The 22,929-nt window shown below is 43.2% G+C and overlaps 1 protein-coding gene across 8 annotated transcripts in view; it reads right to left on the reverse strand.

Annotated features, from left to right (window-relative positions):
- chd9 (chromodomain helicase DNA binding protein 9) overlaps positions 1–22,929 on the reverse strand; it is an 87,503-nt gene that overhangs the window by 44,359 nt on the left and 20,215 nt on the right. For 6 of the 8 annotated variants that reach the window (XM_079664431.1, XM_079664433.1, XM_079664432.1 and 3 more), the window contains 2 exons: positions 17,464–17,870; positions 4,256–4,361 (listed from right to left, as the gene is read on the reverse strand). In XM_079664431.1, the coding sequence (XP_079520557.1) occupies positions 4,256–4,361; positions 17,464–17,870 (513 nt within the window). Of the gene's footprint in view, positions 1–4,255; positions 4,362–17,463; positions 17,871–19,893; positions 20,120–20,315; positions 22,550–22,929 lie in introns of those variants that run through there. The other 2 variants (XM_079664436.1, XM_079664435.1) reach the window with 2 other exon arrangements.

A 22,929-nucleotide genomic window follows, 5' to 3' on the forward strand; every position in this document is an offset into this window, starting at 1 on the left:
AAACATATAGGGGAGGGAGGCGTGTGGCGCAGTGGGTTAGTGCGTTGTGCGTGGTTCAAACCCCACTGCAGTCAGCATGTCGTTGTGTCCCTGGGCAAGACACTTCACCCCAAATTATTAATAAAAGCGTCTAACATGTAATGTAGGCAATTATTTGCCCGTTGAAAAAAGGTTTCACTTCTGCATTTTGCAATCACATTTATCATAAACAATACATTCCTCCATTAGCACGAGTTTTATCGAGGACTGTCTTAGTGCATTTCCCTGTGTTACCACTATAACAACCACTGTCATAAATCTTCCCTTTTTAATAATCACAGTTGTGATTATGAAACTACTTCTTGCTCAGCTAAACGAAACGATTTTGCCGTTTCCCATTTTCCTCTCATGTAAATCAAAGTGAGAGCAACAATGTCCAGACCTTGTGGTAACTATTGATCCAACATTTACTAATGTACTGTAAGTTATTCAATCTCTGACTGTGTGTGTCATATTTGATAGCATATACAAAGTGGAGCCAACTATTTATGTATTTATAAAATGACATGAGGCTAGCATCCTGTCTGCAATATGTACTCCATTATCACTGATTGAATTACACTAACTCTTATTGAAAAGGGTAACATGGGTTCTCCGTCCTCCTGAAGTTCATGGAAACAAAGTAACCCATAAATGACCTTGTTAAAACGCATCTCAACAAAGGAATACATTCAGAAAAGCATTATGCCGAGTGACCTCTCACACAGATCTCAACACAATTCCAGCTTCTTGCTATTCCTTCCTGTCAGGCCTTTGTCATTATCACAAGCGTGGGCTTCTGTATTCTGCATCGATACACCGACCGCTCCTAATGACAATATGTAGTTCATTAGGAATAAATGCCACTGAGCCAAAGTTAATTAGGTGTGATGTATAATATCCCCATGGAGAATAAACCCTCACATCCCAAAAATCCAAGCTGACCAGAAACCAGGAAGTGAGACCTGCCACCACAAAACACCCGTGAGGCGGCCGTGCTTTTTTTCTATCTGTCAGTCATGCTGCTTTGACTTCTTCCACAGGATCACCCTAAATGAGTCATCAGCTGAGTGTTTTAATTAAAGCCAGGGGCACCACTTAACCAGCATCATTATATCATAGGCAAAGTCCGGATGGGAGGCAAAGAGGAGGGAGAGAGGTGATGAGGCGAAGAAGGGAGACACTAGTCAGCCACATGTCGCTCTTAAAATAGAGGATCATCATTGGTAATGAGGCAGTGGGCAAATGAGGATTGCGTTAGAATAAAATAAACTCACAAGTGGCACTTCAATTATAAATCACATCAAATAGAAAATGGCCATGGTAGTTATTATACTTCACTTAAAAGGTGCCCTGCTATGCTGTTTTTTTTATCTTTCTTTTCCTATAGTGCAACGGCTAAAATCCCACAGAGTTTCTCTCTCACCCCCCACCCCCCACCCCCCCCCCCCCCCCCTGTCTGAAACGCCTCCATTGGACGCCTTTGTTAACTCTGACAACATAGTGACATCATTATGTAACACTTGCGTTTCTTTTGGCTTGCGCTCCAACACATTGTACGACGTGATAGGCTAAGGGGCGGGACGTCTCTAGGCGGTTAACCAATCACAACCGAGCCGGCCAGCTAACCAATCAGAGCAGACTAGACTGTGGTTTCAGACAGAGGATGAAAAGAGGTGCTGCAGCACAGGCAGTATGAGAAAAATAAAGAGCTTTTTGAATATTAAAGCATGGAGACATGTCCCAGTAGAGACACTACATACTGATATACACCTGAACATCAGCAGGAGAGGACTCTTTAAAGTAGAGACACTACATACTGATATACACCTGAACATCAGCAGGAGAGGACTCTTTAAAGTAGAGACACTACATACTGATATACACCTGAACATCAGCAGGAGAGGACTCTTTAAAGTAGAGACACTACATACTGATATACACCTGAACATCAGCAGGAGAGGACTCTTTAAAGTAGAGACACTACATACTGATATACACCTGAACATCAGCAGGAGAGGACTCTTTAAAGTAGAGACACTACATACTGATATACACCTGAACCTCAGCAGGAGAGGACTCTTTAAAGTAGAGACACTACATACTGATATACACCTGAACATCAGCAGGAGAGGACTCTTTAAAGTAGAGACACTACACACTGATATACACCTGAACATCAGCAGGAGAGGACTCTTTAAAGTAGAGACACTACATACTGATATACACCTGAACATCAGCAGGAGAGGACTCTTTAAAGTAGAGACACTACATACTGATATACACCTGAACATCAGCAGGAGAGGACTCTTTAAAGTAGAGACACTACATACTGATATACACCTGAACATCAGCAGGAGAGGACTCTTTAAAGTAGAGACACTACATACTGATATACACCTGAACATCAGCAGGAGAGGACTCTTTAAAGTAGAGACACTACATACTGATATACACCTGAACATCAGCAGGAGAGGACTCTTTAAAGTAGAGACACTACATACTGATATACACCTGAACCTCAGCAGGAGAGGACTCTTTAAAGTAGAGACACTACATACTGATATACACCTGAACATCAGCAGGAGAGGACTCTTTAAAGTAGAGACACTACACACTGATATACACCTGAACATCAGCAGGAGAGGACTCTTTAAAGTAGAGACACTACATACTGATATACACCTGAACATCAGCAGGAGAGGACTCTTTAAAGTAGAGACACTACATACTGATATACACCTGAACATCAGCAGGAGAGGACTCTTTAAAGTAGAGACAGTACATACTGATATACACCTGAACATCAGCAGGAGAGGACTCTTTAAAGTAGAGACAGTACATACTGATATACACCTGAACATCAGCAAGAGAGGACTCTTTAAAGTAGAGACACTACATACTGATATACACCTGAACATCAGCAGGAGAGGACTCTTTAAAGTAGAAACACTACATACTGATATACACCTGAACATCAGCAGGAGAGGACTCTTTAAAGGAGAGACACTACATACTGATATACACCTGAACATCAGCAGGAGAGGACTCTTTAAAGGAGAGACACTACATACTGATATACACCTGAAATGTATTCTAATAGGCCCCTTTAACGGACGCTTTTATCCAAAGCAACTGGAAAATCATCTCTACAGCTACAGGAGGGAATCGATTCAGTATTTTGCCCAGGACACCGCGACATGTTGACTGCACAGGCTTAGATGATTTTGTTAGGATGTATTGTCATCTTCCCCCTTAGCACTTGTTTGTTGAACCTTATAATAATCTCAACCTCAGATGAGCAATTGTCTAATGTTCCAGAGCTGAACTTTCAGAAATAGAATCATTACTCTGGATTTGAAATAAAAACGAAGTCATTATTACATTTCGCTGTGTTACGTTATCAAACAAACGTTCAATTCCTCGAGGATTTCAATTTCACTGGCTGCTGTTGCAACACAATTTCCTCTTGAATGTAAAACTGTTAAATGCAGGTGGGTCTTGCCGTGATAGTCAGTGTTAACAGTGTGACTCAGTGTTGTGCAGACACCTATTCAAAGCACAGAGGCGCAGGGGTCAGATTTCACTCATCATGGACAGTTTACAGACAACACAATGGTGGAGGAGAAACAAAACCATCCGGTGTTAATGATCAAAGAAAACGTATTTTCTGCTGAATGTAGACAAATTGTAAAACTGGTTTTGTCAAAATTCTAAACTGGTGGGAAACGTTTCTGCAGCATGTTCATTGTGGCGGTGGTTTGACCTAGATGATGTCTTGTTAGGGATATCTCCATCATCGAGATAACTAAGGATGGGTACTTGAGATAGCCACCCACTGCCTGACCCCCACATGAACCACTGAGTTGATCCTCAAGCTGAAGCCTTGAAGCCTTCCTCTAAGCTCCACACAGTGCGAACAGTCAGACAGAGGACAGTGTGCACCACATGTATCAACAACTCGTGTAAATAAGGCGGGGGGCTAGATGAAAGTCTCACAGTTAGGATTAACATTGTAATTTGATAAATGGAGATGAAATACACTCCGAGTATTCCCAAGCACCACAGCCCCACTCACACTAATGGTGGCTTGTATTGTAGGTGTGTGTGTGTGTGTGTGTGTGTGTGTGTGTGTGTGTGTGTGTGTGTGTGTGTGTGTGTGTGTGTGTGTGTGTGTGTGTGTGTGTGTGTGTGTGTGTGTGTGTGTGTGTGTGTGTGTGTGTGTGTTGGATCTTACAGAGTCGTCATCCTTAGAAGAGTGTCGAGGGGGAGGGTCTTCGTCTGACTCCGCTGAAGACGCCTGCTTTCGTTTCTTCTTCTTCCCAATCTTGATGACAATTTTCCTGTGGGAGAGAAAAGCACAACATGAATAGACTGAGATGATGAGGGAGAAATTAAAACATGCTCAGAGTTCTCACACACTACCAAGTGAACGACGGCATTGTTGTTGATCGGAGTCATTTGTGTTGACAAATGCCTTAATGACGCAGCCGTGATGTTACTGCTGATCGTCTGAAAGTTATTAAATCTACGCCCGTCTCTGTGACATGTCTCATAGAATCTATAATTGTGTGACAACAGATAACTATAGCCATTTAAATATTTAGAAAATGACATTAGGATGAGAGCCTGTCTACAAAATGTTCTTAACAGACATGTCATGATGTTGACCATTCACACTAACCCAAATACAGAAAGTGAATACAGACAGTTTCTCCATCCTCCATACAAATTCATTAATACAAAAATAATTAATAAATGAACCAAGGAAAACACCTCAAACATGGACAGTCTTTTAGTCATTGGACCCTTGAATGAGATGAATCCACATCAACTCTAGCTGTATTTGACCCCAGTGTTTATATCACAAATGGTGTCCACATTCCTTTCAAAGGTTTTCAAATAAACAAGGCAAACATATCTTGAACTGCTTGGGTGAGGGATACCAAGAGTGTGGCATACAGACGTTAAAAAGAGGCCTTACACTGAGACCATATAGCAAACTACAGTCATTTGCAGTATGTAAGTTAGGGCTGCTCAATTAATCGTATTTTAAATCGCAATTACAATTTTGGCTTGCAACAATTAGAAAAACAACATAATTGAAAAATAAAACGATTTTTTTTTTCTTTTAATTAAAAAAAGAAAAATGTGTTTTTCAGTTGATTTAAACTTAAAGATCAGGGTAATCAACTGTTAAAAACATACTGTACACATTCTCTTTTTCAATAAATTGATGTTTTCAAAGTAAATGGATAATCGTGATATCAATTATTGACCCAAATAATCGAGATTATGATTTTTGCCATAATCGAGCAGCCCTAATGTAAGTTACAGGTTTTATAAAAATGAAACATTATAGTCTCCACTTGCAAAGCCCCCTGCAGGTTTGCACCCGTATATAAGATGGAGTGAATCATGAGTTTGTAGATTTGCATCTGCTGCACTGCAGTCCATAAACATGCGTGTTTTCAGCGGCAGCCAATGTCCTCTAAGAATTTCTCTCTGCTCAGCTGTCGGCATGCAATGTTTGACCTCACCATAACACACACACACACACACAGCAGCTAGGGGACCGGCTGAAGTGTGGTAGGAAATGCTTACACATATTAACATGCGGAGGAGAAAGGAATTCTCTGCGTTGCTAAAGCCCCCGCCCAATTTTGATCATATTTGGCGGACATTTTCCATTTCAGCAAGTGCTGAAATTCTCACCGTGGCCTAATGTACCATTTTAGAACCACGACAGACTGCAGAGATGGTATCAGGAGCCCAGAAAGCAGCAGATTGCACAATGAATAGAGGCAAGCGTGTACTTTTCACCAGACCTTCATCCTCTAACTCTCTCTTTCACACACAGTCACATATTATTTCTGTGACCTTTACCATGAATTCTCTCTATACATATGCACACACTTCCCATCCCTCTACATGTATTATCTCTTGGAAGCCACAGGCGGCGAATCTCGGGCATGGTGTGATATTAATATGGGGGGGGGAATAAATAAATTAAAGACACTTCTATCATGTTGAAAAGCAACAGCATTCTCACTCTCCAATGTGTTTGCATACACACAACAAACCCACAAAGGCAAACAGTCTCTGTGATCCACACACACCGAATCAAAGGGCCTGTTTAGACAGACTGTTATGAGCAGGTACGTCTCGAGTGAGAAGGGTGTCCCTGTAGGGCTTGCTCACATGAGATTACATCAGAGACGCATATCGAGTGGGAACTAACATTCCCTTGCTAACCAGAGTGGTACAGGGATGACATGTTTGTGTAGGCTGCAAGCTAGCATTGTAAGGAATACCCAGACTAAAATCGTTGGAATTTGTCCTTTGGATTTTGTAATATCTCAGAAAATAAGCTGTGTGGTAGAATGGTATGTACACATTATGTTCGTCAGTGTAATAACATATTATGACCACTTCTCTAATACAAATGCAATCACGTAAATAGCTAACGTAATGCTATGAAAACTACAGCTTGCTTGAATGACTTCAAGTTAGCACCGCTAAGGACTCGCTGTATCCAAGACATGTTGAATTTACAGACATTCACGTTTTTTATGTTGCAGAACAAAACATTAAAATATTGAATTAACGACAGACCTTATTTCAGGCATCTAACCTAAAACTAATTTAAAAAAAATTGACTTTTGAGACGAGGGAACTCAGAAGTGCTAAAATGCTAACTAATTTCCAGTTTAACGACTCATTCCCACACCACCCTTTATCTTCTACTGTTAGCAAACATGGATGCACTCGACAGGAGGTAAGGCTGAAGAACAACATGCTAGGAACAGCAACCTTTCATATAAAGACAGCATTGTAATTTGTTCAACAAGTCAACCATTTGAAAAGAAACGCAAAGAAACGCCTATATTCTTATAATTGATTCCATTAGATGTTGTGTCTGTTCGTAGCATGCTGGTTAACTTTCATCGTACACAGAAGTCAACAGATGGTGTCAAAGAGCTGTCCCTTCTTCCTGGTGTCCCTGCCCCCTCTGGATATTACATTACACAAATCCTCTTGACAATGACATGTTATGGTTGCCATGCAACGCGCCCTTGGGAGCGTATTCGGCCATGTGGGCGACAACGTTCATGGTGACCTCACTTCCTGTGAAAAACAACGCCAGCACATGTCCACTGACACTGTGAATGATTGCACGATGTGCCAAGTCAGAATGACACAATGAAAAAAAAAAAAAACAGCTGTGACACCAGGAAGACTAGAAAAAATAAACATTTTTAAGCAGCTGAACAAAATACACTGTTCCTCCTCTACCAAATGAATGTTGGCTGGGATTCGGGCCTAGCAGAATAGCAGTGTCACATCACCAGGCAGCAGCTCAACAGCTAACAGCATTAACAAGGCTAAAGAACTCCATGATCCCCATATGGGAAAACCTGAAACGTTAACAGGAGAGTTGGAGGGCTGTGAAATGTGATTGAGCCAACGCAGACAGAGTACACTGATGGAGAGGCCTTTGTTCTGCCTGATAGTGTAATCATGACGATTACAAGGGCAACATGGCTAAGAGCTTAATACAATGAAAGGTATTCGACACACACACAAATGTTTCAGTTAGCCGGTATCGAACGGGAAAGACTATTAAAATACATATTGAAATAATGTCCAGTGAAACTAAGCACAATTTGAAGATAATAATAAACATCCTGCATCGACTAGTCAGCAGAAGACCCTTTTAACGATGCCACAAGAGCCTAACCCGTAACTTTTTATTTGATTCTATTTTTTTATTATATAATAACTTTTGTTTTAACTTTAATACTTTTGTATGCATGCAACATAACATTAAAGCTGTCTTTGGCTCTTTTTCTGCAGTAACAACCTACATTTCCCCTCTGTGGGACTAATAAAGGTATTCTGATTCTGCAAGTCTATTGACCGTATGTTTTTGTTTTATATCTATCAATCATTGTTTAAAGGTCCCATGTCATGGCCATTTCTACTGATCATATTTCCATTGTTGAGGTCTACTAGAATAGATTTCAATTGTGCAATTTTCCAAAATCATATTGGTTTCTCATACAGCATCTCTGTATAGTATGTGTATTCACCAGGTATTCACTCTCTGTCCTAAACGGATTGTTGGAGCTCCTGCCGCCCCCCCTCCCTGTGAGCCCAGTGTGTTCTGATTGGTCGGGACGTTGCGAGGCTCGTTGCTGCTTGCAGCTGCGAGGAGCGGACAGGTTTCCGGGTCGGTGATACAGCGAGACACAGCGAAACTCATCCTGAGCAGACACAAAAACTCACAGCCGAAGTAAAAACAATAAGTGTGGCTTGATATTGAGTAAGAAAAAGGTTTATAACGCTGTGAGAATGATGGGTCTGCAGAGAGCATTTCTCCACGATCCCAATTCGTCTATTACCAGCATTCAGGGAGCTCTATGCAAGTCAATGGGGACTCCCTGTTAGTTAGCCAAGGGATCCTGGTGTGTGAGGTGCTCCGCGGATTGGTCCATTTGGGTCAATCTGGTCATTTGTTGTTGATCTGGGTGTTCACACGTCACAGAACCCAGGAAGCAAACAATGGAAACAGAGAAATCTCCAACGAGGCGTTCTGGGGCAGCACAGACAGGTCTTTTCTGTGTTAGAGTTTTACTCTCTACAGGGTGTGCTTTGAGAGTTTGTGACTCTGCAGACCATTTACATGCAGAAAAACCTTCATAACACACAAGGGGACGGGTGATAACCGGAAAAGCATGACATGGGACCCTTTAAAGAACAATGATAAGCAGAGTTAATATTGGACTGGAAGTACTCCCATATGTCAAAGACATTGAAATCAGCAACACTGCCTAACAGAGACACACAACAAAGCATAAGCCCCACCCTGCTGTGGTTAAATCACAGGACCACCCAGAGAGCACACACACACACACACACACACACACACACACACACACACACACACACACACACACACACTAACTCAAATGACAGGGAGGACTTTCAAACGAAGCAGGTCTGAAAGCAGTCAGTTACTCTCCAGGGTCACAGTCAAGCCCCCCCCGATGTGAAAACCTTGTAATAGAAATGAATGAAATGCCTTAGAAACCATTTCAACCGACCTTGAATTATAAGAGGAGCTGTCGAGTGCACAAAAAAAAGAATATTTTGAAATGGATCAAATAACCACACATATTTCCTTCACAGTATGTCCTGTATTGCAAAAGACTGCTGCCTCTACGACACACTACAAATGAAATCAAACGCGCTCGAGTCTGATTTAAAAAAGTCATGTTCACTTTCAAAATAACTCATAAATCCACCCTCTGGCAAAGTAGTAAAAACCATGTTGATAAGACACAAATCCTGGTCAGTCTGACAGTCAAAATCAATATAACAATTGTCAGAAATGATCAAAAATAGCCTCAAATGTTGGTAATACTTTGAAAAATAAATACACAGGTTCAATTTCCAACAGTTTCTAGTGTGACCTGCCCTGAGCAACAGTATGGGGTATATTAGTCCTCTCAACAGGCTGGATATTTGATGCAAGCCTGCTTTAAAAACTGGCTGTGGGTACATCAATGCACATTGGTAAACGCCAAAGCTTTTGGCAGGGAGATTTGTAACAACTGCTATGTGCTTTTTGTTGAATACAAAGAAAAAAAAAGGACAGAACGGTTAAGCCTTTTTGCCTCAGAAAGCAATGAGTGTTGGATTAAAAACATGGCATATGAATCGTTTTATTAAAACATTCACAGGTATTTCAATTCTTCTTTGCAATTGTGTTCTTTTGTGCAAATTACATTGTTTGACATGCAATGAAATGATTGTGTTTCTATAAATAATGCAGAATATAAGAGGGAGATTGGAGTTCTGACAGCATTTAGGTGTGAGTGGGAAGCTGCGGCTTATTAATGTTTTATCATTTAGAAATAAGAAGTGAAACAAACATAACATTTAGAAATCCATTTGCATGTATATTTACTGTAAATGTTAATTATATGAGTCAAAGTGTTAAGAAGCTGACAAATGTAAATCTTATTGTATTAATAGCATTTCCATTGTAACAGAAAACACAATACATATCAAATACAGTTCTCACTTCACCACCTTGTTTTATATTTACAGATTTAGACGTTTTTCCATCTGTTCGGTGCCTGCTGCCTTAATGTTTTTTACATTAGCGAGGAAGGTGATTTATTTGCCTCCCCACCAGGATTTAAAGAGGCCATCCTCCAGACATAATCTTGCATTTCTAATTAGACCACAGCTGCCCCTGATTTGACATTACAGCGTGATCCCGGCTGATGGGCTACAGCTAGCTTCATTTTCCTCAGAGTGATAGGCTCGTTGGAGGCTTGGCTCCCATCATCCTATTGTGCCAAATAACCTCCGTCCCCTTGTCCCCCCAGTGTTGTCCTGCCCTACTTGGCAAGCCGCCACTGGGAGTGTATTATGTGAGGGTTTGGTTTTAATAGAATAAAGATAGGATAGTGCTATGCAGGCCAAGACTGCAATGTGCTGCATGAGCAAGAGCTTCCACCTCAGAAATTCTGATTGTGTGTGACAGAGTATCCTTCAAAAAGTGTGTGTGTGTGTGTGTGTGTGTGTGTGTGTGTGTGTGTGTGTGTGTGTGTGTGTGTGTGTGTGTGTGTGTGTGTGTGTGTGTGTGTGTGTGTGTGTGTGTGTGTGTGTGTGTGTGTGTGTGTGTGTGTGTGTGTGTGTGTGTGTGTGTGTGTGTGTGTGTGTGTGTGTGTGTGTGTGTGTGTGTGTGTGTGTGTGTGTGTGTGTGTGTGTGTGTGTGTGTGTGTGTGTGTGTGTGTGTGTGTGTGTGTGTGTGTGTGTGTGTGTGTGTGTGTGTGTGTGTGTGTGTGTGTGTGTGTGTGTGTGTGTGTGTGTGTGTGTGTGTGTGTGTGTGTGTGTGTGTGTGTGTGTGTGTGTGTGTGTGTGTGTGTGTGTGTGTGTGTGTGTGTGTGTGTGTGTGTGTGTGTGTGTGTGTGTGTGTGTGTGTGTGTGTTATTCACCCTGAGGGGCTTATTGAGACAGTAGTGCTGGTCCTTGTCAGGAAATCCCTAGTCTTATGAATGGAAGGCTATAATCTCAGAGCCACACAGCAAACAACTGGAAACAGTAGTAACAAACACCATCAAGCCCGCTCTTTAAGACAAATACTGTATCAGCACTGTGCACATGGCCACACAGGGGATTTCTGCTTTCTTCAGCAAACGTTTAGAAAATGGGCAGCGCAACACACACACACACAAACACACACAGACTCACAAGAATGTGTACATGATTGTGCATGACTTTCAACTCAACGCAGACACATAAACATGTTTATGCATCACACACATGTGAACATGCACACATCCGCACCCCGTGAGGGATTAACTATGAAAACACTCAATTAAAAAAAACCAGCCTTAGCTTTTCCTAATGAAATAGTGAGGGGGGAAAAGATTAGACGGCTAGCAGGCGAGCCCTGAAATATGAACGGCTATACGCAGCTGCATATACGCTAGACTTAAACCTCCATTTTCTATCATGTAATTGATCTCACAAGCACCATTTTGTTTGATATTTTGCTGCTACCCTGCTGCTTTGTGGTATCAGCATGTTTTGAGCATGCCCGCTCACAGGCAACATTGGATGCAAAGCAGACTGGAAGAACCACATTTATATTAGGGGGAGAAAAATGTAAAGGAGGAGGGGGAGGGCGCAACAAAAAAGGGCTTGAGCGGCACACTGCTTTCATCTGATGATTATATGAGCTTATTTTTCAGCAGGTAGGCTGCCGAGAAAAGCAAATTCCAGTCCGCAGAGAGCCGTGATCAGTGGAGCCTGGCCTGTGGAATAACCCTTGCATTACCTAAGGGTAGATTTGGTTGGTACATATTCTAATACACCATGTTCTATAGAGCTGTCTCTCACAGCAAAGCTACCATTCACCAGTGCCTTTGTTTCGTTTGTGAGAAAAATGGAAATGTACGATGAATTACTTTCCTATCTCAGCGAATGCATTCAAATGTAAAAAGCCCAGGGGTCACTCACTAAAAAAGCTGAGGTATCGTACTATCCCGTTAGACACAAAGACACATGATGAGCTTGAGTCTCTATTTCATTTAACTCTATTTACAAAGACTCAAATGAGACATGGAACATAAAAATAACTCTTATTTTGGAGATGGACTAGAAAGGAGCCCTCGATAGAGTTAATCATAACACCTTTACTTGGGAGACAGTCAACATGTGTGCTGTGAAAAATACACATACTGTAGTTTAGCCTGTGTTGTACAAGGGAATATATATAGGGGTTAGGATCTGAGCATACAATAGCTACTGCAAGCGAGGGAATGACAGGTACAGGACAGATACCTGCAGAGCTTTTTGAACAGATGATGTATTATTTCCCCAGGGTTAGGCCCCCTTCATGCACAGCAGCTTCCATGTTGATACGTTTTGAAATGCTTGAAAGCTTTTAGATCTTACAGCCTATGTTTAAGCTTTGATTAAAAAAAAAAACATTCAGCTCAGCAAATTGATAAATGTGATCAACAACAAAAAGCACATTGAAAGCAGTGTCCACAGTTGCTGACTTTAATGTAGCACATCTATTAAAACCTTTGGTAATGGAAATGTGTTATGTGCTTATTTTCCTCAAACACCCCCGGATCAGGAGCCCTGCTTGATATACAGCAATGAAGAAGATCACTGACAAATGCACAACAGATTTTTTTTTCTAATGGGTGTCATGTTGCTAGTCCACCTGTCACAGCGGCTGGTGCATCCATATTTTAATCAGCTGCTTCCAGTTATGTTTCTCATCAGTAAACAGATTTTCCATATGATGATATGACCCCTGACTCCAGCAGAGCGGCTGGTAGAGTAAACTAGAAAAGTGATACAGGAGAGTGAACTGATGACTCGAGTAGAGAAACCTAGCTAGAGTAGTAAGTAGTAGCATACAGGTCTCAGAGAAACCGACCATAATGTCACTGCTGTGCCGCTCCATTGTCTGTGTATTTTATCTGTGTATGTAAACATGCCGTTAGCAACGCAACAGCTTCCTCCACAGAGGAAACAATGACCATTGGATTTTTGCAGAAAATAAGCTTCGTGGCCAACACACGTTAATGATACTTCAAGGTGTTGCTAAGGCGGCTAATCTCAACATATTAACACCACTTTTACAATAGTTGAAACAAATGTAACTGGCAGACATCTAACCAAAAACACATCCAAATGTAATTGCCAAAACTCATTTTGGGTTTAGGATTCATTCGTGCACCACACTATTGGGCTAACAGCTGTATCTCCTTGCTTTAAGAAGAGTCATAGTCCATAGCACAGTGAGCAGATACTGAACACCGACTTCACACACACAGGCGCCTGCACACACACCCTCAGCACAGTAATGACTTTAACGGAAGGTTAGGACCTCTGCAGCCATGAGGCATTAATATTTTATTGGGAGATCCTGGGTGGTGCATGAATATGAGCAGGACTCTCATTCAGTATGAACCTCTCATGTATGCAGGCTGTCTCCATTGGGTTGATGGAGTAAAAGAAAAACTGTATAGAAACAGATCCCAAAAGACATCTATACAGACGGGGAAACACACCCGGTCAACGTATGTTCAGCTGCAAACCCACAGACTCCACTCACAGGCATCAGCACTGGAGTCAGCAGTCAAATGCTAACGTAGTTCAGCTTTAGGACTTATCCCTGCACCACTCCATTAGGTGAAGTTATATCTCCAGAAGTCAAAGGTAGTTTGAATCGAAAAAACTAAAAGAATTGCAGCACACTCACAGCCTTGATGCACATTGGAGTATAACAACGTGTCATGTGATGTGTCCCAAAGCTATGGATTATTTAAATAGCTGCACAAAGAAGTTTAAAAGCAAGTGATGAAAAAGAGGGACTTTAATCAGGTCATCGGGTGTACGGGCCAATACGGTAGTGTTTATGTTTTAGTCCTCATGTTTACATTACAGTGCCGGGAACGATCAAGCTTCTTATGATTCAAGGCTTAGACCTGCCTGCCAGCGTGGAACTGGACTTGCTGAATTCCAATCCTGTAAGAACATTAAGGCGCTGTTTACACGAGAACGAAACGGGGTGTATCCGCTACTTTTCTCTCGCGTATAGCCCGTTCGTTCACACGAGGCCGTAACGGAACCGCGGAAACGGACCCCGCAAACCATAACGGGTCCCAAGGTGGATAGATCTGCGGACGGAACGCTCTGGGGGGCTCCGTATGTACGTCCTATACGATCATTTTCTGATAACGATGAAGTCATAGCCCCGCCTCTCCCCACCTCGGCTGCTCACTGCTGTAGCATGGTCAGTAGCTACTGTCAGTAGCTACTGACCATGCTACAGATGTTAGTGCAAAATCTACAGGTCCTCTACCACAACCATCAGCAACAAGTGGACATGGAGAACTACATGTTGCTAAATCCACTGCGGAGAATAAACAGAATCGCAACCAGGCAACCATGGCAACCGTGCTCGGGGGTCTTCTTCGCTGCTTTTGGTGTATTTTGTGGCGGAAGTACAGCGCCACTTACAGGCCCGGCATATGTACTACAGCGTCTCCAGCGGTCTCGTGTGAAGGGACACGGTTATTGAGCCGTATCCGTGTGAACGGAAGACTTTTTTTATTTCGAATTCGGTTTGTTTGCGTTCCCGCGTAAATGAGTCTAAGAGTCCAATGTTGAGGCCTCCAGTTTCATCATTAAATGCAGCACTGTAGAAAGCTCTTCAACAACTGTTTTGTATCTATTGTGCAGTCTTAAAATGATTCTTTACACCTCAGACAAAATATTCACACACTCCCACAAGTCTATTCTCATACAGACAGAGCTTTACGTCATTGCCACATTTGCACCGAACTTCTTTTCTCAATTAAAACAAAGAGAGTAGGACAAGGAGTGAAAGACCACCATGACCACACATCCTAAGGACTGTGAAATTATTATGCAGCACACATATACAACCGCTGATTCAAATAAATAGCGCAATGTGTTAAAAGGTCTTTAGATTTGACTAGCTTGAAAAAGGTTCATAAGCGCTGCATAGTAGAACTAACCAGAAACAGAAAGCATCGGTCTGTTTTGAGACAGAAACAAAGCTATCACACACGCATAAAGGTCACGGTGGGTATACACGTTGATGTAAGATTATACCAGTGCTTCATGTGACCATACTGAAGAAGTTTAACATTGCAAAATATCTCAAACTAATGGTGCAATGAATGAATGCTATATAAAAGGTTAACTCAGACAATGTGAGGCTGCATAATCAGGCTGTGTTGCAAGCATCCTAATCTGATGCTTTTGTCCTGCATGTAGGCCAAGTACGGTTACACTGAATAATACAAATGGGTTAAACAGCTCATTAACTCGAATCCTTATCAGTAATACATTTGAATGACAGTCTTAAAAAGGGCAGCTGACAAATAGTCCACATTCAAACAAGTCTAGGGATGCATTTGATCAAAATGCTGATGGTTTAATCAGCTTTGTCTCCATGTCTGCAGGGTGGTTAAATAGAGAAAAAAGGGTCCAGAGTTAATCTTCCTTATCTCCAAAGTGTTTTATCTCAGAGTTAAATTACCTTTATCAAAACTGAGCATTTTCAGTGATCTCCACCTGATCAACAACCATTAAGTTACCAAACAGCTAAGAGGCCGGAGTTACTGTCAGCATCAGCAGGGACTGTATCACCATGACTGATTCCTCCACTATCTCAAACATCAGCCACACACACACACACACACACACACACACACACACACACACACACACACACACACACACACACACACACACACACACACACACACACACACACACACACACACACACACACACACACACACACACACACACACACACACACACACACACACACACACACACACACACACACACACACACACACACACACACACACACACACACACACACACACACACACACACCTTTTCCTGCAGCTCCCAGCCTCACATCTGCACCAGCTGATGTTTCAATAGCTCGTGTTGGGTGTGGCTTACAGCTGCACACCGTTTATAGCAGTGGGACAGGGGGATGGGAGGCGGATCACTGTATCTATACATCAGCATTGCTGCTTGTGTACCCAATATACACGCCAGCACTGTCTCACATGTAAATGCAGCCTTTGTGTGCTCCTCCCATGTCTATGCTGATGACTGAGGCTGGTTTATTGCTATGGCGTGCTGTAAAATCTGTTGAACTTTGAGCTTTCATCTTGGCAACTAAAGGCAGAACATGTACTTTAGCTATACAATGGACCAAAACAAGCGGATTAAATCAGCAAAATGGGCAATAAGTAAGAGTACAAGCAGCGGTGCAAGTATATGTTGAAATGTAGACATTGCTTCCCATAAGCATCCTCTGAAATCCACAATAGTATTCTAATTTTCGAAGTAAGATACGTAGTTTCGATTCTCACCTTAAACTCAATAGACTTCAACGTGGCCTCTTTACAAAATGGATTAGATACAAACAGTATTATGTAAGATGTTAATTATGGTGGTGAGAGATGACGTGGACAATCAGCTGCTTGGCTGATGAACAGCAGCATATTTGGCTTCTTAAGATAGACATTTAAAAACACAAACTTTATGCCATGAATATCATTTAAAAGAATATGCATGTCTAAACTCTTACAGCACAATTAATCAAAGGGAGGCCAGTACTTCAGTCTCATTCAATAGCCACTTTCACACCAAGTACTTTGCCGTGCTTAGTTTCCAGCACTTAGTACCCAGCACTTAGTTCCCAGCACTTAGTACCCAGCACTTAGTACCCAGCACCCAGCACTTAGTACCCAGCACCCAGCACTTAGTACCCAGCACTTAGTACCCAGCACTTAGTACCCCATGGAACTAAGAGCCGATCGCGTTCACACCGGAATAAGTCCCTGAGGAAAGATTACGCAAATGAAGCAACTTCTTCTTCTTCTGCTAGGGACTGGCTTCAGTAGAAGTGTTTTGTGTTGCCATAAGTTGGTCTCTCTCCGCGGGGCTAATGCTAATGCTAATAATGCTAATGCCAGCAAATACAATGGTGGCTTCAAAAAACGTTTCAGAGTTTTACGGGACGTGGTTTGCAATCCGCCCAACCAATCAGAAATTGGAACTTTTTTCTCCCCAGGATAGTACCACCTCTCTAGCAGGGACTAAAAAGGGGGTAAAAGTTATCTGAACTAAGTTCTCTTTTTGGTGTTAACGCAAAATCCCAGGAACTATCGGAACTAAACGGGAAAAGTACTCCGGTGTGAAAGCGCTTAATAATGCCTTCTTAAACTCAGATTATGCTAAAATTGTAAATTGCTTTGGGTATGGTAGGACCTGATGGGTCTCTTGCAGGGTCATTTTAACATTGTGCATTTCAGACAGAACAGTATTAATAGTTATGACTACATACCCGATCTTGGCCTTCTGTTTGTTCTTTGAGGAGGTTATGATTCGGGCCTTCCTACAGGCCTTATCTTTAGCCCGCGCCTTTCCGTTTCCTTTGTGCTCGCGCTTGCGGTGCTTGTGCTGCGAGGAAGAGCTGGGGAAGCTCTCGGGGCTCAGAACTCTGGGAATGTTCTTCTCCCCGCGCTGCCGGGCCTTAGCAATAGCCTCTGATATTATCCTATTGGCCTTCTCCTGCTTGTCCGGTGTACCCAACTCCATCTGAGCAAGCGTCCTCCGCGACGTCCTCTTCTCCGACGAGGAGCTAGACGAGGGCGAAGACGACGAGGAAGAGGAGGAGGACGATGAACTGCTCTTCATTGGGGGACTGAGGACCCGTACCTGGCTGCCGGGACCATTAGCGTTCTTTCGAGGCTGAGGAGAGAGGAAGACGAGAGAGGTTATTAAATGTATGATCCACTTTAAGCTAATTATGACAGACAATACGTCATCTATTTATAAAGTCAAATGCTGTGCTATATGGGCTATAGCAGGACCAAGGGACACTGACACCTGGAAAGTTGACACCTGACCTTTGGAGAAGAGTTCAGTGACTGAAGCTGAAGACAAGCTTTAGCAGATTCACTCACACAAATTGTGGAACGAACTGAGTTAATTTAAGCAAATTAAACATTGTTCATTCAATCAGCAGCAACATGTACAGCTACAAGTCGTCAGACACCTTCTCGCTATGCATTGCACATATATAGGAAACAAATAAACAGTTTTCTTTATGTAGCCAAATGTCACACATTTAGTAATGATATCAGAATGCAATCCATTAATCATCAAGTTTTCTTTTGTATCTGATGTGAATGCATGAAGTAATTATAGAGTCATACAGCTCAGTGAACAGGTGAGTAATACAAGCAAAGCTTAACAGGAAATGGTGTAACTATCACTCATTCAGAAAAACAAAACATCCTGGAGACTGTGTGAAGCGCTCAGATAGCAGAGCTTGTTGCTGTCCCTGTCTCAGCAGCTGGGGGTGTGTGTGTGTGTGTGTGTGTGTGTGTGTGTGTGTGTGTGTGTGTGTGTGTGTGTGTGTGTGTGTGTGTGTGTGTGTGTGTGTGTGTGTGTGTGTGTGTGGAGAGAGGACAGGGGGGTCGGACCTGTCTCGCTCTACAAGATGCTCACTTTAACTCCCAGCGCCCGCCCTGTGTAATTCCACGAGCACCTTCAGCCGTAAAAAGGCCAGTGTTTCCCTGAAGAATTCATTTAGCTCAGTTGAAGGACACTGTGAAAACTCTCCAATGCCCGACACAAATTACATTCTCTAAGAAGCTATTCAGAAGGAAGGGTAAACACTGGCTCCATGTAGCAGGTTGCGATGAGCCTTTCAGTCATGCCTTATCCAGCCTTCCTGATACATGATAATACGTGAATAATAGATGGCGTGACTGTAGTTATGCCTACACCAGCGCTGTGTGGTGGGCCTGGAGCCCAGCGGAGAGGGAACCCATAAATGGATGACCTAATCTAAAAATGTGTTGCGTATGCCTACATGGCCCAGGCGCGGCCAGTTGCTGTTTTGTTTTTTTCCACACTGCTAGCTAGCCTAAATAAAGAGAATAAGCTTGTACCTCGCCAACAAAGTGGGGGGAGGGAGTTGAATAACTAGCGATTCATTTGGAAGGAAGGGGGAAAACCACACACTCACGCAAACACACACAAGACCTGCATTATGATGTTCACGTGTGCAACGCTGCTGAGGCTATCAGGAAGATAATTACTGGATCACGCTGGAATGCTCTTATTCAAGTTGACGGTTAAAAAAATAAATAAAATAAAAGACAAGGGGATGGGGTCGAAAGTAATGCTGAAGTGCGGAACAACATGAAATATTTTTTATGAAATCAGGCTTCTTTCAGTAAGACAGAGAGAGAGAGGGAGAGAGGAAATATAAAATGCACCAATACTGTGAGCACTGCAGCTGGGTAATATATCTATAAATAACTGAAATTACAGCCTGCCAGCACTGCAGTGATTCCAATCTCTCCAGCAGCACGTAGTCCCGGGAAATCGCTGGGAACCACTAAAGCCTGTGAAAAGGTAGAGTGAGCTTCTTTTGGGGCCGGATAGCTTTCCCTCGCTCTCATGTACTGGTGACTGACAGGTTCAACTCATGGAGGGCACACACTGTACATACACCACAGCTTAGACAAGAGGGTGGGGAAGAGACGTATGGAAAGAGTGGGGGTGGGGAACAGAGTCTCGTGCGCCTGGATGAAGCTCTAAGCACAGGAAAGCAAGTGAGTTTGGAGGGGAGGAAAATAAAGCAGCAATGAGTTCAAGATGGCGGCAGTGCAGCATGAGCCAGTAGCAGAGGAGGTTGTTCAGTTCCTGCCGGCCCCTCCTCCCCCCTCGTCCCTCCTCCCTCTCAGAGCAGCTCACTTACCCTTCCTCTTGGCCTCTTCACTGTAGACATGGTGGGGGGTTTTTCTTCCTCTTTCCTCCCCCTCTCCAACCGGCTAACAAAAGCCTTGCCCTTTCGCAGGGTTTTTTCCTCCCTCAGTGTGCTTGCTTTCCCCCTCACAAACACACTCACACTCTTTCCCTTTTTCAACAGTCGTTTTCTCTCACTCTTGCTTGAGCTGTGAGTGCCCCCCCCCCCCCTCCCCTCCCTCTCTCTCTCTCTCTCTCTGCTCGTTTTGCCTCCCCTCCTCCTCCCTCCCACGGTCAGCTTTTCTCCTCAGGCAGTGCGAGAGCGCCGGAGCTGGTCGTCTCCTCCTCCCCCAGCGGGCAGGGCTCAAGAGGAACGCATGGGAGCTCTCTGTGTCTCTCTCTCTCTCTCTCTCTTTCTCTCTCTCTCTCTCTCACCCTTGTTTGTCTCTTCACAGGGTGATGAGGGAGCAGCGCTGTGGGCGGTAGAGGAGGTGCGTGGCAGTCCAGGAAGCTCTCATTTCTGCCGCCTCGCTGTCGTCCGGCTTCACCGAGTCCCCCTCACTTACTCTCTCTCTCGATGTGTGTGTGTGTGTCAGAGTTGCCGTCCCCTCATTGATTCCTCTTTCCGACTGCCTTTCGTACTCTCTGAGCCTTCTCCCTCTTTATTTCTATCGCCCTTTCCGCTCTGCGTTTGCCTTTTTGTTGCGCCTCTCCTCGTTGTCCTTCACCGGCCAGGATAAGGTAGGTTACTCCTTTACATACACACACACCAAAAGGCTGTTGTGTTTAGCTTGCTTGCTGAGTTTGCCCGGTTGTTTTCTCCTTCTTTTCCCCCCCCCCACTTGTCTTTTCCTCGTTCCTCGTCCTGGCTGCCCTCCCCTCTCTCTGGCTGGGGCGTGTGTGGCGAGCTGAGCGGCGGAAAATGAAAGCACAAAGCAGCAAAATGCATGAGCATGAATATTAGAGATGTCGTTAAAACCCCGGACTCGTTTTTCCCTCTCTCTCTCTCTCTCTTTCTCTCTCGCGCTCTCGCTTTCTCACTGGCTCTCTCTCTCTTTGTAAGGAAGTAGGCCAGCAGATGGTGCTAGCAGTTATTACATTAACTTTCACAACTTAACCCCCAAAGTACTGGATTTCGCACTCACAACAGATTGTCAAGATTGTAAGCTTCCCCCCCCCTTGTAGGTCACAGCCAATGGCACAGAAACAAATTCCCAAAGAATAAAAATGCATCCCTAATTCAAATCACACACAGTTGCAACCATTTAGACATTAACACAAAATATAGCAGACTTTCCACCCCGACTTTCCAGCCTCCTCTGCGCTGAGTCTCCAGGGCAGAGGTCAAGCACTTGTGGGGTCAAGGCCTGGTCACCCTTCTATGACTCTTGGGGAAAAAATAAATTCCAATAGAGGAAACTGGGATGTGTCCAAGACATGCAGCTCTTCCTGTGCGCCAGAACAGATCCAGGAGGAGCAAGCCAGCCTTTGGAGGGGACTCCTGACCTCCTGATGCAGAGGCCATGTGCACCAGCTGGCACATGGTACTGGAAATGATGCAGAGACACAATGCTGGTCTGAAGCCAGGGGCAGTGCACATGGCACCAAAGGGTCAGGCCTGAGTAACTGACAGGCTTCACTCTCATACAGCTGCACACATCAGACTATGAGCTGCCCAGTGTTAACGGGACTACTGTGACCATACTGTATTCAGGGCTAGGAAGGAGTAGTCTTTTGACAGCACATCTTTGAAACACATGTCAAAACATAAATCCGGTAGTGGCATGAGGATCGTCCATAGCATTTTAAAAATAAATATACATCTTAATTTTTTCAAATAAACGTTTTTTTTGTAAACTGTTAACTGTGTGCTTAAGAGCCAAGTGTCCAGGTTAAAGGGCAATCTTGTGTTATGTAATGTTTTAATTGTTTGTTCTTGTTCCATTGTGCTCCATCTCAGCTCAAAGCAATCTACACTACTTCTTGTGATTTGATTTCAATATGGTGTGAAATATGTGGGTGAGCTTGTGGATGCTACAATATGGCTTTACATTGCATTGTTAAACTGACTCAATAAAGTAACTGACCAACTGGAATGGTGTAAGACCGTCTTATTCAAAATGTGTGAGCGTGTAAGTAGAAACCGGCAGTGGATTTATCTCACTATATATTTATGGTTTGTGTTTTACATTTTACAGCTGTGTATCTCCTCCATAGACAGACAACTGTGTGTGTGAACAACAATGGCCGTCCTCTCATCAGATCCACCCACCATCCCCCTGCCAGGCCTTGGAGTTTGAACTTTAAAAACAGACTTCACGTTCGCAGAGAGCCGGGCAACAGAGTCCTCTCTGCTAAACAAATCAACTGTCAGATAATGTCTGCAAGAACACACAGAGCCTGGGAGTGTGCTTTGACTACAAACATGACATGAAATTAGCTCATAGAAACACAACAACTGGATAGAAAAGAAATATCTACCAAACTGACAAAAAATAAAGACATCAAATCCAACCTTCATCTGCCTATGTGTACTGACCTATACAACTTGTTGCACTTGCAGTAATGCAAAATGGATAAATCAGCCACACTTAGCACCGAGCAGGAATTGCAACGTACCATTCAAATATATCTCTGTCAACATAAATCATTGCAACAGCTACAATACTAAATAAATATGGGCAAGATATGAAAGTCTGAATAACATCTAATTTAAAACACAGAAAGAATACCGTACGTGGCTGTTTGTAACAATCAAACATTGTTTCTTGACTGTCGACGTTTGTTTGTGTCAAATCAAAAGCAAAGGACAAATGGAAAGAGAATAACAGTGAACACACACATGCTTCAACAGTCACATGGCATGAAGCCACTGCTACCCGGCCACTAAACAGTTAATATGCAAACAAGCCTGGCAGCTCTGTATGAGGGGGAGTGGCCTTCTTTGGGGACGGATGAGGGAGGGGAGAGGAAGAGGAGGAGGGGGGGGTAGAGGAAGGGGAGGAGAGTAGCTGGTGAAAGGAAGCAAGTGGGGGAAAAAAAGGTGTGT

This window comes from Notothenia rossii, assembly GCF_949606895.1.
Source record: "Notothenia rossii genome assembly, chromosome: 2".
Taxonomy (NCBI): domain Eukaryota; kingdom Metazoa; phylum Chordata; class Actinopteri; order Perciformes; family Nototheniidae; genus Notothenia; species Notothenia rossii.